Source organism: Amphibalanus amphitrite, unplaced genomic scaffold, assembly GCF_019059575.1.
Source record: "Amphibalanus amphitrite isolate SeventyFive unplaced genomic scaffold, NRLGWU_Aamphi_draft 000833F_arrow, whole genome shotgun sequence".
In the NCBI taxonomy this organism is placed as follows: Eukaryota; Metazoa; Arthropoda; class Thecostraca; order Balanomorpha; family Balanidae; genus Amphibalanus; species Amphibalanus amphitrite.
Window position 1 is genome coordinate 209,126 of NW_024882327.1, and position 16,108 is coordinate 225,233.

General features: G+C 46.1%; 1 protein-coding gene across 13 annotated transcripts in view; it reads right to left on the minus strand.

Annotated features, from left to right (window-relative positions):
- LOC122366826 (voltage-dependent calcium channel type A subunit alpha-1-like) overlaps nt 1–16,108 on the minus strand; it is a 78,193-nt gene that overhangs the window by 34,109 nt on the left and 27,976 nt on the right. For 8 of the 13 annotated variants that reach the window (XM_043339434.1, XM_043339432.1, XM_043339430.1 and 5 more), the window contains exons 10-25: nt 15,707–15,822; nt 14,754–14,813; nt 14,473–14,571; nt 14,030–14,056; nt 12,960–13,044; nt 12,653–12,780; nt 12,045–12,270; nt 11,517–11,721; nt 11,072–11,293; nt 10,535–10,644; nt 8,782–8,901; nt 7,010–7,199; nt 4,855–4,967; nt 2,292–2,552; nt 1,711–1,854; nt 1,142–1,343 (exon numbers count right to left, since the gene is read on the minus strand). In XM_043339434.1, the coding sequence (XP_043195369.1) occupies nt 1,142–1,343; nt 1,711–1,854; nt 2,292–2,552; nt 4,855–4,967; nt 7,010–7,199; nt 8,782–8,901; nt 10,535–10,644; nt 11,072–11,293; nt 11,517–11,721; nt 12,045–12,270; nt 12,653–12,780; nt 12,960–13,044; nt 14,030–14,056; nt 14,473–14,571; nt 14,754–14,813; nt 15,707–15,822 (2,308 nt within the window). Of the gene's footprint in view, nt 1–1,141; nt 1,344–1,710; nt 1,855–2,291; nt 2,553–3,607; nt 3,715–4,854; nt 4,968–6,215; nt 6,329–7,009; nt 7,200–8,781; nt 8,902–10,534; nt 10,645–11,071; nt 11,294–11,516; nt 11,722–12,044; nt 12,271–12,652; nt 12,781–12,959; nt 13,045–14,029; nt 14,057–14,472; nt 14,572–14,753; nt 14,814–15,706; nt 15,823–16,108 lie in introns of all 13 variants that reach the window. The other 5 variants (XM_043339436.1, XM_043339441.1, XM_043339433.1 and 2 more) reach the window with 4 other exon arrangements.

A 16,108-nucleotide genomic window follows, 5' to 3' on the forward strand; every position in this document is an offset into this window, starting at 1 on the left:
TGCTGACTTTTGGTCCCATTCTTTCCATGCAACGCCCATAGGGCTAATGTTAAAATGCAAAAATCAAAGGGTGCATGGTGCCCCGGTGCCCTCCCCGTTCCGCCGCCTATGCTATATCCCATTTAACCCTTGTACGTATAGGGGCGGCGGGTGGTTTTTCGTTAAAAGCTCACGTAAAAGGCATTGGATCACGACCAAATTGTACCCTCGAGCCCATCATGTTTTTTTTTCTACCAGCCCGGAAAATATCATGACCTGAGACCAGTTTTACCAACAGAAAAATAACCGCCTGCCGGAATTTTTGCCTCAAGACCGCTTCACATACGGAGCGTAAACGCGATGGGCTCGTAAGCGGATAGGGCTGTACCGTTTACGCTCCATATGTGAAACGATCTTTAGGCAAAAATTCCGGCAGGCGGCTATTTTTCTGTTGGTAAAACTGGCCTCTGGACCCATAATGACCGTTGGCTTATGAGCTTTTTCTGGAGATCATCTTGAGCCATAAACTCTCACTTCAAGGAGTTATAGCGGGTCCCGATTTTCTCGACACTTGTCATTGCCCTCTTGAATGAGACGGAATGACCAAGGACCTTAAAAATGGGCAGCACCGGCTTCCTATTGTCATGGGTAGCACGTTCGTCTTTTTCATGCACAGCTCCATATCAGAGTCCGAGAGGCCGCGGGGGTCCGATCGACTCATCCCCCTTACGTTAGCGGCTGTTGAAACGCCAACAGACGGGCGACGGTCAAAAGTTGCAGCTGCTTTTGTACGACTGTACGGAGGGGTGAGATGGTGAGGCGAGCAGGTACGTGAAAATTGGTATCTAATCAATGTGTGCTGACTGCTGTGCCTTTGGCCTGGGCTAATCTTTGAACCCTGGGATGCAACAGTCACGATGGCTCCATCACTGGAGCTACAAACTCTAAAAAGATAGGCTTTCTCAGAATCCCTCATTACCCCCACCGAAAGGGCTACATTACCCCCAAAGGGGGCATGCCCCACCATTTGCCGATCCCTGGTATATATCCTCAAAATAACGTGAGCAAAAAATCGCCACCCGTGTAATTGACGCAGACAAAGCCTGACCGAATCACGCTGGTGACCCACCCCCCTGCACACACACACAGACACACAAATTACCTGGTTTTTGTCCAGCTCGCCGTCCTGCAGTTCGGCCTCGCCCTGCTCTTGAAACGTGATGATGATGAGCGCCACGAAGATGTTGACAAAGAAGAACGGAAAGACAATGAAGTAGACGATGTAGAAGAGCGACATCTCGATCCGGTAGTGCGGCTTCGGACCGTTGTCCTCAGAGGTGGCCGCCATCGAGTTTTGCAACACTCTGCGGCAGGGAGGAGGATAATTGAAACCTACTCCACCAGGCAAACTCATTTAGCCGGACAGTCTCACTTCAGGAAATACTCTAGCCACGGACTAAGCGCATGGCAATAGTGGCAAACTGAGGCGCCACTCAGAATAAATTATAAATTAAACAATCAGTTGCACAGTAATGCCGGTTTCGAGTTCCTTTCACGTTGAAAATCATGAAATCAGAATGTCACGGAGTTCAAATCCTCTAGTTGACAGGTCTGATACAATAATAAATTTAGTTAACTTTTAGCAGTGGCATTTTTTAATATTTCAATAATATCATAGCGCAGTAGTGTCCTGCAGAGGCCGGACGCTTCAGACAGGGGAGGTGAACTCACGTGGGCCACCCCTCTCCGGTCTGGACGGCGAACAGGGTCAGCATGGCCATCATGACGTCATCGTAGTGGAAGTCCTGCTTATTCCACTTCCGCTCGTGCACCTCCGGCGGCTGGTTATCGTCCGTGTACACAAAGTACTCTCCTCTGTTGGTGGGCGCGCACACAGAAGACACACAGGTGGTCAGCGACCAGGTTTTTATGTCAAACCCAAAATATTGGTGTAATTTGTCTAACTCTAAAGTGTCAATGTCAGCATTTTTTTATCAATAGTTTTAAAGCAAATCATAGCATTTTTAAAAGCAACCTTTCTTAGTACTGACGCTATTTCAGGTGAGGTGAAAATACGGATGATGTTGACGAATGACTTTCACTATCATTTGTTGCTTCACCCACAAACTGATATTCATCCGTTCGTTGTTTCAGACAGGCAGCTCTCTCAAGCATTGATTAACAAATATCGATAACTTAAGCTGCAGAACAGTCTTTTGATCTATCTTTAGTAAGAAAGGAAAACATATGGGAGCCTCATAATGAAGCGGCATTTCACTGTCCCTGACTCCGCTTCCGCCACGGCTACTTACTGGCACTCTTGTTCCAACACTTTGCTATTGTCCGTACAGTAGAAGAACTTCCCGTTGAACAGTTGCACTGCTATCACAGCGAAGATAAATTGAAACAGCATATACACTATCAAAATATTGACAACATTCTTCAGCGAGTTGACCACGCAGTCGAACACCGCCTTCAACTTGGGCACGCGCTTGATGGTCTTCAGCGGCCGCAGCACCCGGAGAACTCGCAGGGACTTGATGGTGGAGAGGTTCTGCCCCGTCGAGCTCCCGCTGTAACCGACAGTGACACACCGGTCCAACATCGGACGACACAGGGCGAGCGGCCGGATCAGAGATCAACACAGCACCAGGCAGACTGCGATATAAGCAGCCGGGAACTGACAAACGCACTGGCTGCTTTGAGGCAAATTAATCTAACGAATTATTGACCTTTGCAAGAAAAGCAGACTTTCCTACTTAGAAAATGTAAAAATATATATAAGTTGACCAGTGAACATCTTAAGCTTTGCGTTAATAATGAAAGATTTTCTAGTTTAGCGTGGCAGAGAGCATATCGAAGTTATAAACACTTTCTGAGTTTAAAGTTAAATCCCTATAAATACTTTTCTCGAGCCCAAAAATATCCCCAATACATGTCTGAAGCAAAATTGGCAGGTGTCAGCGGGCCTCTCACACTTGTCATGCAACAATTACTTGCATGCTTGGTGCATGCATTGTTCTTTGTGTGACGCTGTTCAGGCAGAGATGAATTTGAAAAGTGGCCTAACAGATAACAATATCAATTGTCATCTCGATTAATTATAAGGAAGCGAAGCACAATGACATTATATTTAGTACTAGTCATCGAATGCTTTTTGACAATTTAATATTAAAAAGTGACAAAGTATTTACTAGAACTTGGATTTAGCATTAATATTTTCATAATATTGCACATCACTCCCAAAATAAACCAAAGGCATGATTTTATTCAACAAGTGCTGATAAAAAATCATATATCGAAGTGACGATAGTGTGTGCTTCTTTCAGGCCTGATTATCACGGAAATCAAGAAATCAAAATAAAGTAAATAGCAAAAAATATACTTTGGACGGTTGAAATATATCAAGTTTGAAAGCTCTAACAGTCTTGCATTACATAAACAATCCCAAGACAACTCAACAATCATAAATGAAATTATCAGGTTGAAAGCAAGAAAATGAAGCAAAATATGCAATAAGTAGGAGAATAATTCGACCCAATTTTATCACCGCATTTTTTACTGTGCAATCCACACGTTCCAGCAAGCAGGATAAAAGGAAGGCGAATAAGACCCGAAGGAAACTCACCCATGTCCGAATGCTACCAGAGCACATATGACTACGGTGGCATCTAGTATGTTCCACAAATCTCTACAATATGAGCCGGGATGCAAAACTACTCCTAGATCTACCACCTGGAAAACGGCAACGGAGCAGCGTCAGCGGGGGCAGGCGCACAGCGAGGGGTCGGCGGCGGCGGCGGCGTCCCGCCACGCGGCCGGCCGCTCGCAGCTACCATGCTCGACGGACCGACAATGCACGACAAAAACCCACATCGAAACGGTCCAGTGCCCGTTTTAGTGAACATCTTATTCAAACAAAACACCAAACACAAAAGTGTATCAGTGCCTACAGACACACAAAATCCAAATAAAAAGTAAATTAGGAACAAGGAAAAATGTTTGTGACATAAGAGAAAACAAATTTTCTGATTGCTGATGTGTGAAAGAACATACCTATATGAAAAGTGTAACATAAAAAGAGGATAATTTACGTAAAAGGCACTGGTGGAATTTAAACAAAATTTCTATAATCATTTTATGTCTTCTTTATCAAAGCTAACATGGGTATGGTATACTCGCAGGTGCAACTTGATTCTGGATCATAATGTGACCGTCAAAACACACTCTTTGAAGTAGTTATTACTGAAATTTTATGAATTTTAGTTGGCCTGGTGTTAGCAATTTATAAGGTCAAATCTGCAATATGACTAAATGATACGATGATACGACGTAAGGATGGCAAATAAATCTTGCCATTTGGCTTTATGCAAAGACGATAGTTAGCAATGATTCTTTATAGAAAAAGTTGCACCCGTTGCATAGCAACAAGCTAGCAGATTACGCTAGAAAAATGCACAGAAGCCATACAACCGACAGTTCTCATATACTAGAGAAGGTCCTTTGCCGTCTTTCAGTTGTCAGATATTTACAATTTGTCAATTGCATTTCGAACTCAGATTCCTTTATGAAATTACAAACATGAACAAACAGATAATATTTATTTAATTTAGCGATATTGAGGCAGATTAATAATGCAGACCACAAGGGGCCAGGGTACCTGAGACTGAGTGTTGGATATTTTTGGAAACGTGATCAACATAACTGAATATATGGCCGTCTGTGTTTGATCTGACAAGTTTGAGACGACATAGGACGGCCACGGAGGACAGCCATTGGCGCGCGGCCAGCGCAGTACCCGCTACACGCTGCCGACAAGCACAGGCCCAACAGCGAGGATGCAGTGACCCGACAACTGCTGCCCCACCCACTCACGTTTGATTAAAAATGAACGAAAATAAGGCGCATATTACAACTGTAGCGTCCATAACGTTCCACACTTCTCGTAGGTAGGAACCAGGATGGAGAATAAGACCCATATCTATGACCTAAAGGGAAAATCAAAACACATCTAGTTAAGACACGTAAGAGCAGTGGAGCCACCAACCAGAGCACCAGCAGTCTCTCCCAAGCCGATTACTCAACATCATATACAAACAAAGGGACCGACACGCCGCTGGCAAAGCACCCCTGCAGCCGACAGCAGCGGCGGACTGGTAACGACTGGACAGCCAGTGGCCCACTGTCCTACTCTACTGAGTACGTACACAAATACAGTACAGATGCACTCTATCCGTATTTCACACAGGAACATGACAAAGCAAAGCTAAGTTTTTCTGATTAAAGCGAACCTACGCTATGAGCCACATAAGTATATGATACACCGACCAACTGATACATGGCACCATCAAAGTATAGGCTCTGAAAACAGGGAACGGAGGCGCGGACAGCGCTAGCCGCCGGCCGCCGACAGTGCAAAGCTGAGCTGCTGAAACGACAGGCGTCAGGACCGCCGCCACCACCCTCCTACCATAAGGCAAACGCTCATTCATTCATTCATTCATTCATTCATTCATTCATTCATTCATTCATTCATTCAATCAATCAACCAATCAATCAATCAATCAATTAATCATTCAATCAATCATCTCCTTGTATTTAGTGCGTTCATTAAAACTTTTTGACATTTTCGCAGAACTAACCGCAGCAAATATCAACATGATGTAAACGAGCAAATCTTATCACAGACCACTTTAGAAAAGGTCTATGATCCTATAATAATATAGGTCGCAAAAATGCAACGCAAGCAAAACGTTAAGAGCCCGCCCCCCCAAAAAAGGAAACAGTCTATTATTTGATTCAATTGAATGTGTTTTCTAAAAAATTATCGAACTTTTTCTCGTAACCAGAACCTACTCATTCCACTTATTAAACCACAAAATTTAAGTAAAAATCTCCAGCAAATATGCAAAACCTAAGAATAGATTCTTTTTTTTCAATTTACTTAAAAACCTCTTGTCTAGTGTTTAGCTAAAAGGTCGTTAAGTAGCAAAAAATCATACATTTTTACGCTAAAAGGGTGGAATCCAAACTATTCGACATCGACTGCCGTTTCTGCCTTCCGGTGGCGGCCTGTCTACTGGGTTACTGGGCAGGCCTGCCTTCTACAACTCCTACGGGGGCCGGCCCGAAGGGCTGGAGCAGGGACTGCGGTCCCGTCTGGGCTGCAACACGCTGCCTACAGCGCGCGCTGCCTACGGCGCGCGGTGCCTACGGCTAGACGGCCCGCCACTGACGTCAGATCGAGTGTGGCCTGAATGGCGGCGCACACCACCACCAGCGCGTCCATGATGTTCCAGAAGTCGCGCAGGTACGAGCAACGGTGCAGGATGATGCCCTGGTCTACGATCTGTCGGCGGCCGCGCCGCGCCGCGCGAGCAGACGCGCCAGTCAGCGAGACAGAGCGACACAATGGAGCCCACCGGCACCGACACAGTGACACCGACACCGAGACTGACCCTGACACTGACACCAGCACCAGCACTGACACTGACACCACCGCCGATAATGACACTGACACCACCACCCACAGCATTACCAAACACGACTTTTGACACGGTGAAAGTGTGCAAAACAATGGCGCGGGACCCAGGTTATGTAAAACGTACCATGTGATGGGATTCATTTCGAATAAATAGCAAAACAAACGTTTGCACAAACACAACATCTTAGACACGAATATCTGAATAAGCGCAACTCTCAAGCCAATAATTAAATGGCATATCAGTGACAAGTCAATGCAACTGGCGAGTCAGATTCAAACGTCAGCCTTGGTCATGTTCGCTTGTCATTTATATGAGTGTCAGAACGTTCTTTGCTTATGCTGTTTGGTTTAAACTGTCACGGATGAATTTTCAAAACCCAAACTAAGCTATACGCATTGCTATCCTATTTGCGGCATTCGTGATTTGACAATTCCTGGTGGCATCATAAGTCTAAGAGTCGAAACCGTACCTTCGTTACGTCCATTTCATCACACAGTCGACTAGTCAGGTAAAGATCAAATAAGGACCGGGCGCTGGTTTCATACCTTGAGGATCATCTCGACTGTAAAGACGCCCGTAAAGGCATAGTCGAACATGTTGAGGATCTTGTTCCTGTTGCTCTGTTCCACCACGGGGTCCTCCGCCGCCAGAGCGATACTGCTCAGAGAGATGACGAACATGATGAAGAAGTCGAAGTACCGCAGATTGACCACCCAGTGAGCGGCACACCGAATCCTGCAAAATAACTGGCGTTGTAATCACTTGTGGCCCATAAGTGCATGGAGCTGATTGCATCAAATGCAGTTCAGCTGGGGCTCCGGAAACACAGAGTGAAGTTCAGCAGTTTCAGATCCTTGATATGTGGTGCACTATTTTACCCTAATAGATATGGCCGATCTGTTTAACCCGCGCGGGGCTGGGGGGGGGGGTAAATTTTACCCCCCCTCGCGAATTTTTGCGATCTCTCAAAAACGGCGGCGCGCAGCGCCGCCAAACTTTCAGTACCTTTTCTTACATCAATTTGACACGTTCCCTGAAAATTTGAGCGAAATCCGTCGGAAAATTTTTGAGAAATTGACGTTTTAGTGACGTCATGTTCGCCATTTTCGCCTCAAAAACGGCAAAAGTTCAAACGCCGCTAACATCTTCATTTTTAAAGGAATCAAGACGTAACAAAAAAAGGTTATACGTAATTTTACTTTGTCTATCAAATGGCTATCTCGGTTTTTAGAAAATTTTGGATTTTGGCCTAAATTTTTTCAAAAAACTGATTTTTTTTGGGAAAATCAATATAAAATCCAAAATTTTGAGTCTATCGAAAAAAACGGAATATATGTCAGAGAAGTGGTCTATGTGCACCTACATACCAAATTTTAGAAGAATCGGTTCAAAAATGTGGGAGTTATTCAAAATTTTATGACGTCACGACACACAAAATTTTTGAAAAATGACTTTTTTGGAAGTTCTAGACCTCGTACGGAAACAAAAATAGCACCATTCGATTCGCCGTGAAAAACTGCATCAGATAGACACCATTTTAGGCCTTAACAACTAACTTCAAAATTTGACCTCACTTGACCTGACCTTGACCTGACCTCGACCTGAAATTCATCCAGAGGTGGTCCATATCACTTATTGAGTGTGCCTATTGAATTCTATGAGTAAAATGACCCATAAAACATGTGTCGCACATGCCCTTTTCTATATTTTGGTTTTTGGTGACCTGACCTGACCTGACCTGACCTTGACCTTGACCTCTGAATGATATTGTATGCAACGAATATTGTCATGGTAGCCTAAGAACACGTTTTGGGCGATCAGTCTCAGTCCATGACTCCATTCTTCGGCAACTACGGTGCAAGGCCGATACTGTAGAAACTTGCAATTTGTACCCTTGACCTGACCTTGACCTTGACCTCAAACTTTAAATTAAGTACATGTTTCTAGTAGTTCGTGATGAGAGCTTTCGATTGGCGTTTGAATTTTCCAAATCGGACCATTAGTTCGGGAGATAACAGGGGGGTAAAATTTACCCCCCCCCAGCCCCGCGCGTTCGGCTGGAGACCCCAGCCCCGCGCGGGTTAAGCATGAAACAGGTTGGAATGTATGAAACTATAGTAAACTTGTAATTTGAGATAGATTGTACTCGTATATGTGCTTACTTCTTTACATAGTACAGATGGTAGCACAGGACAATTCATCTTATTCAATCCCTGGCACTTCTTTACATAGTAAAGAAGGTAGCACAGGACAATTCATCTTATCCAATCCCTGGCACTCTTCACGCTCGACGCCAGCTGCGTCTGTTTCCACTCACGGGTTGGTCGACGACAGTATGAACATGGACGAGTAGGGCAGCATGGGCTTGGGCCCGGTAGCCTCCTCCTCATCCACTGTGTCGCCCTTCATGGCCTGCAGCGACGGCCGGTTGTCCGAGCTGGAGGGGAGTGCGCACGTTAGAACCAGCGCGGGGACGTGCACGTAAGGACGATTGTCATGGGAGGATATCAGAGCAGCGAGCAGAGCTGAAGACCAGCAGACGAGTGCGCCTCAGAGCGAGCTCAGGGACGTGAAGGAGAGGAGCACAGAGGTTCACCGATGATGGATGACACTTTAGCCCGTGGTTATAGCAAAGGAAAAGTCATACGTTTGTTGAGGTTAACAAGTCCTGGCCCTGGTTTTAACCCAGCATGCAGAAACGAGAATTATTTAAATAGTTGCAGCATTCCCGTGAAATAATGATGCAGTGATGTTTCGCATAATTTACTTAATATTTCAAGCAAACGGTAAACTGAACATTCAATAACATAATAGGGTAACTAAATAATACAAAGTAGGGGAGAGTGGGGTAAGATGCCCAGGGTGGGAAAGACGCCCCACCCCCTCTAGCGGGGAAACAAAGAATCGAACCTGGAAATTAATGTTTTTAGTGTAAAGCAGAAGCCTGCCTTGTTAACTGCACAAAAACTTGCGAAGCTCAGTTGGGCAACGGCTGGCTGGTGATTGCATGTTTTTTATTTGCTGCTTTCAAAAAATATTTTGGCGTCAAAACATTGTAAATATAAAAAAGGTCGATAATTTTTGCGTCCCTTGCTATAGTCGTGATACATTAACATGCATGTACTGTGTCCCAAACAGTTTGTTTCAGGGTGTAGTTTTATGGCTAACAAATTGTGCTGATTTAATGTTACTTCGGTACCTTGGGGTAAGATGCCCCCTGTACTGATGGGGAAAGACGCCCCCCTAAATCCGTAGGCTGTCCTTCAAGCAGCCCGTCAAATCATTTATTACATACTTGTGATGAGAGGCAAAAGCCGATCTGGGACTATTGAGAGTCCGGTACGGTCGGGTGCTCCCCATGCCGGTCTCTCGGCCCACACAGCGACTTTTTGGGCGGCATCTGACTCTGAGAGCCCTCACGACGGCCTCTGTGGGCCCCATTATTGGTTCTAGGGCCCCTCACGACATCCTTTGAGGGCTCCCACGTTGGCTCCACGGGCCGCGCTGGCATCTGAGGTCCCCACGATGGGCTCGAGGGACCTCAAGCATCATGAAGACCTATAAGGGCCCCACAGTGGTCTCCGAACGCCACCACGGAGGCTTGTTTGGCCACGCTGGACTATGATGGCCCTAACGATGACCTCTGAAGCCCCTTACGACTACTTTTGAGGGCCCTTACGATGACGTTTGGTGTCTACTGCAGGCTCGAAGGGACTACTGATTCGTTCAGGCGATTCACGTGCCTATTTATGTCACTTTTAGTGCAGGGGGCATCTTACCCAGCGCCAGGGGGCGTCTTTTCCACCCTGTTGGGTAAGATGCCCCCTTTCACTTCTTCAGGAAAATGCTTAATAGCAAAAAAAGTTATCATATTTCAGGCACGAAAGTGTGATATTTTTGGAGAAAAATGATGTCGGCTTCCGTTGAAACTCCAAGTTTTGGCTTTCCGATCGTCATTTTCGAATAATATATGACATAGTCAAACCCTGGGCATCTTTCCCCACTCTCCCCTACCATGACAACTACCTATACAAAGCACTGAAGCCTGCCAGTGTCCTAGAACACCCTACCTGTGGTTGCGGACGGGCGCGTGCGGTGACGGAGGACAGATCTCCACGGTCGGAGCTCCGTCCGCCACGTGCAGCGCTCCAATCTCCTTCTCCAGCTCAGCAGCCATTTTCTGACGGAGCATACAGACGAGTCATAGTCAGTCCGAAACAAAACAGCCGTTCTAAGCGCCCTGAATGAATCGTCAAAGCCTAACAACCAAACTAACCAGTTATTAGTCAATGATGTTCGCTTCCTACAAAGCATTTGAGGCTATGTTTTATTTTACTGTCAGTCTACCTTCCTTAAGTTTTCATCTCTTTCTCTCCCTCTCCCTTTCTCTCTGTCTTTTACTCTGTCTGGACCTCTCCCTCTCATTTCCTTCCCTCTCCCTTTCCGTTTTCCTCCCTCTCCTTATTCCCGTTCCTTCCTTCCCCTCTCCCTCTCCCCTCCCCTCTCCCATCCCCTCTCCATTTCCCTCTCTCTCTCTCTCTCTCTCTCTCTCTCTCTCTCTCTCTCTCTCTCTCTCTCTCTCTCCCTCCCTTCCCTCTCTTGCTGACCTCCTTGTCCTCCTCCTCCTGTTCCTCCTCTGCCGCGGTGAGCTCCTGCGCGTTGGCCAGGTTGTCCACGGCGATAGCAAGGAACACGTTCAGCAGAGTGTAGTTGCCGAACACCACCAGCACGATGAAGTACAGGCAGTAGATCATGCCTCCGTTGTCGTGGCCGCCCTGCGACTTGATGCCGTTGTACATGACCTCGTTCCAGTCCTCTCCAGTCAGAATCTGACGGAACGGAACACAGGTTGGAAAATTTGGGACACAATATGGACGGTGGCAGTTCGTCGTAAGACAAGTGCCTTATAAAGTTCCATTTTCTCGCAAATGATACACCATAGAGTGGCTCTTTCATACTAATGATGATGAGATGCTGGTAATGTCATGCATATAAAATGCTGAATTATTATTATTTTTTTTGACGACAGGCGAGTGAGAGCAACGAGCTCACCTGGAACACGGTAAGCAGCGCCACGGCGAAGCTGTTGAAGTTGGCCGGCGGTGTGCCGTCCTTGAAGTTCCACTCTCCTCCGAACAGCTGCATACCGAGCAGAGCAAAGATGAGAATGAAGAGGAAGAGCAGGAACAACAGCGATATGATGGAGCGCATCGAGCTGAGCAGAGAGATCACCAGGTTCCGCAGGGACGACCAGTACCTGAGGAACACAGCGGCTCAGAAGGGTCACAGGAACAGGCTCCGCACGGACGACCAGTACGTGAGTAGAACAGCGATTCAGACGGGTCACAGGACCAGGAAACGGGCCCTGTTCATGAACGGGGATCGAACAGGCTAGCATATTTAATGACTCAGTGACCATTAGAATGCTGTTTTTTTGTGTACGATACCAAACTACAACGATACCTACAGCAGGGTATCAAATAACTAATAACTAGTTATGTACTTAGCACACAACCGTTATAAGTACACCATCAAACGTCAACCCTAAACATTTTCAACTAGTGCCTTCAGTGAGCTCACGTGGTGACTTTGAAGATGCGCAGCAGACGAAGGGCTCGTAACACGGAGAGGCCGAACGAGGATTCTGGTTTGATGGTGGACCAGACGACCTCGAAGATGGAGCCGGAGATGACGACGCAGTCGAACCGGTTGAAGGCTGACTCGAAGTAGATGCGCGGCCCCAGCGCGTACATCTTGATCAGCATCTCCGATATGAACAGACCGAGGAACACAAACTCGGTATAATCTGCAGCAGATAACGGGAGAGATAAGTAACAGGCAGGTCAAAGAAATAATGCATCAGTAGGTGAATATAAGGGTATTATAAGGTGCGCTGACATAATAAAGAAACAGCTTGGCAGCAGGAGGAGCAAGGAAGGGTGTGTAGGTAAGCGATGGTACGAAAGCGGCAGCAAAACAATTACGCTTACTTTTGCTTCTTTCAGCTCCTATGTCAGGAGTAATACACTACTCAATGGGGCACAGTTCATCATGAGATATACCACTTAACGCCGCTCAAAGAGCAAGACGCCACTTCCCTATGATTTCAAGGTCGCCATGGCTCGCTAGCTTTCCGCTCAGTGGCTGTGAAGCGGAGCTGTGATCTCTCGTCGGAGAGCGGTACTCACAGAGGAACTGGGCGAGCCAGTCGGGCTGGTTGTAGTGCTCCACCGCCACACACACCGTGTTCAGAAACACCAGCACAATCACGAACCAGTAGAAAAACTGCGTCTTCACCGCCTTCCGAATCGCAAACCTGAAGGACGATACGAAATCAGATAAGACTGTTTTAGCTGGGCATACGATTGCAAGTAAAAGTGAAGGAAAATGAAGTGAAGAAAAGTGGCACAAAATATGCGTACGATCTCATGCAAACAAAATTTCATTATTTGGGAAACATACTAACAAATGAGTTTATATAGGTTATATGCATACCGAAATGTCTTTTCCGCGCGCCAGAACCCCGCGCAGGCTCCTTGGTTCTTTATTTTTGATTTGAGGTACGACGCCTTGGCTAAACCTGTCGGAAAGTCGGATTGTCAGCAGTCACAGACTGTGACATCAGACACATCAGACACACTGCTAGACACCACTGTCGAGCGTCACAGGTCAGGTCTGACAGACGATATTAGGGGAGAGCGGCGACAGCTCAATTTTCACTGCACCGCACTAGTGGGCGTTACTTGTAATGTCGGTAAGGTCAATGTCAACTTGACACTCCTGGCCACCGACAGCAGAAAATAGCACAGTGAAGTTAAAGGACAACATTCACGGGTAAGTACTAATAATCGATGACACAGGCGCCTACATAGACGGCACTGCGTCAGCGGCCAGCCCGGTCAGGGGGCGCGGGGGCGGGGGGGGGGGCGCTGAGGGGGCAGCCGCGCCGGCCTCTCAGCTGGGCGGCACTCCTGTCTACACTATGTATAGTCAGCTGCCGCTACTGCTGCCTGGTGGTCTACCAAAGTCGCAGCGACGCCGACTCGAACTGGTCCAGACCACGGCATACACGACAAGCAAATGCAGATCGACAAGTACGGTCTCTACACTGCTATTCGGTCTGCAGAGAGAAAGTTGTTCTCGATTTTAAGAAAAAGCTATTGCAGAGCTCCGATTGATTACTCCTTTCGAAAAAAAATGGAGATTATGAAAAAGTGGCGCCATATATAAAACGCAGCATGAGACGTGATCTGCTTTCGTCATGTGAAGTAAGTTGCCTAGCTTGGGAAGTACATTAGTATTTTAAGATCGCTCAAAGTCGAGGCTCCGATTTTTTTCTTTTTTTTAGCACGGGTGAAAACACGTCACAGACAGAACTAGCTCGCTAATCTAACTAAAGTTGATGCTGCTAAATGATGAACTGGAAGGGTATAGCACCTCCGCTAGACGGGACTATAGGCATTACTTCGAATCTACATAGTGCACACAACACAACAGCAGTTTTGCTCGCGACAAAACTGTTCGACAGCATATCAATCACTACTCTACTGCGACTATCAGTTTACCTGACTTCTTTTTAGGCATATATAAGGCTGAAGAAACACGTACAAAATATGTCAACACTTGTATGAGCTGCACTTACTACAACATGTGTGTGGTTAGTTCGATGCATAGGTGGTACATACAAGGTATGTGGAGCTCAGCCTATGAAGACATTTGCAAGATGTTATGTACCGCTATATTCATGATCCTTCGCACAGTCTTGACTTTTTCAATATATTCCAATATCTATGGAATATGTTGAGGGCAAATAAATGCATCACGATGTGTTAATCTTACCACATTATGTAGTTGTTGCCATTACCTGTTAAAACTCAGTTACATTTGAAAAGGTTCAACAGGGAATACCATTGGTAAAAACTTCATCCTCAAGCAAACTGCTTTGCGGATCTGACATGTTTTATAAGGAATTAATGATAGGTGAAGGAGAGAGTCAGCTGAGGCTTACCATCTTCTTCCCCGTCATTGTCTTCCTCCTCCGTGTCGGTGCTCTTGCTCTTGCCCAGGTTTTTCAACTTCTTCCTTTTCGCTGCCGCTTTTCTCCTCGCTGTGAGTAAAGAAACGCCATTGAGTCATACAATACTGTCATCTCCGAGAATCTATAAGATCGACTATTGGATGTGATATCCGCAATCGAACTCTCTGGGCTGGAGTATTTGGCTATCAATTCTGCTAAGTACCATGCGCTTGGACTTTTTTAGCATCTCACAACTTGAAACTCCAGCTTACCCTCCATGATGTGCATTTTCTCCTCTTCAGTTGTCCTTTCTTCCGCTAATATCACTTCCTCTGTAAGAAGCCATACGAGGGTCAGTGTGTAGTTAGTACAGTGTAAACGGGAAAACACACGGGTATAATTTTGCATCTATATGTCAAAGAGATAATTCAACCAGCGAGAGATATTGTGCGGTTCATTTTACAAACAGCTGAGATGTACAAAGAGTTTATTCCTTGTTTTAAGCTAACATATCTTAATTCGTTTACGTGCACCGTTAAAAACACGTAGCTAACAGTTTACAAATACGTAAGTCAACAGAAGCATAAGAGTGATCAGCTGCTTGCCTTTAGCATTTTGTGAGCGAGGAAGACTATCTCTAAAACGGCGCAGTCTGAGACAGATAATATCAGCCGAAGCGTGCATAGCCTTGGAAATGGTGTAACTTGGAAAAGCAAAGGAATGAAGCTTGTCAAGCAAAGCCAACACCGATTTCATGAACAGAAAAGGGACAGAGAATATCAGAAAAATCATACCCAGTGATGTCAAAAACTCTATGACCTAGGAAAACGGATCTTTAAACGAGTAAGCACTGCGATATCTTTGGTTCGAAACAGAGCTATTTGAAAGCAGTACTTAAGTTTGTCTAAACACATTCCTGTTTCACATTCATTAGGCGTAACAAAATACTAACACGTGTTTGTGATGGTCTATCCATCACGAAGCTCACTGAAAGTAATAAATCGAGCCAGCATCTCTGCCAGGAGCTTTGGCTATCAAAAAGCCGTGAAATAAGCAGCACCCTCGTGCCTTAGCATATAGGCGGTGTCACATGAGCCATTTCGATAAATGATGACAGTCACCTGAGAGCCGACACACCGCAATTCACATGCGACATGCGCGACCATTCAAACGTCATGCCCCCGTGCACACAAAACATAAAACGAACACGTGGAACGCTACGAACCTGCTTTACAAATCCACTCAACATAACCATTCAGTTCTCGTTCTAACTGCTGCTGCCGTCTAAGTTTCAAAAAGGCTTGTCTATTTTCTACCCGCTCTCTCTCCTTGGCAAACTCACTGAAAGCAGTCGGAATCAGTCAATGTGCGGGACAGACGACAGTCACACCACGGCACATTCTCACCGCAGCGCGCGCTCACCCAGTTAGATGCTCTCTCTCACCGGGGAATGCTACGCCTACTGAGTGCCGAGCTGTGGTGTTGGTGTTTGTATCGGTACGGTACGGTACACGAGTCGACTGTGTTTGTGTGGGGCAGCATCCGCACCCTCCCCCGGTGACCTAGCCGACCCAGTGACGTCACCGGTATTCAGATGATGACGTCACTGGTGGCCGTTTGAGCCGCG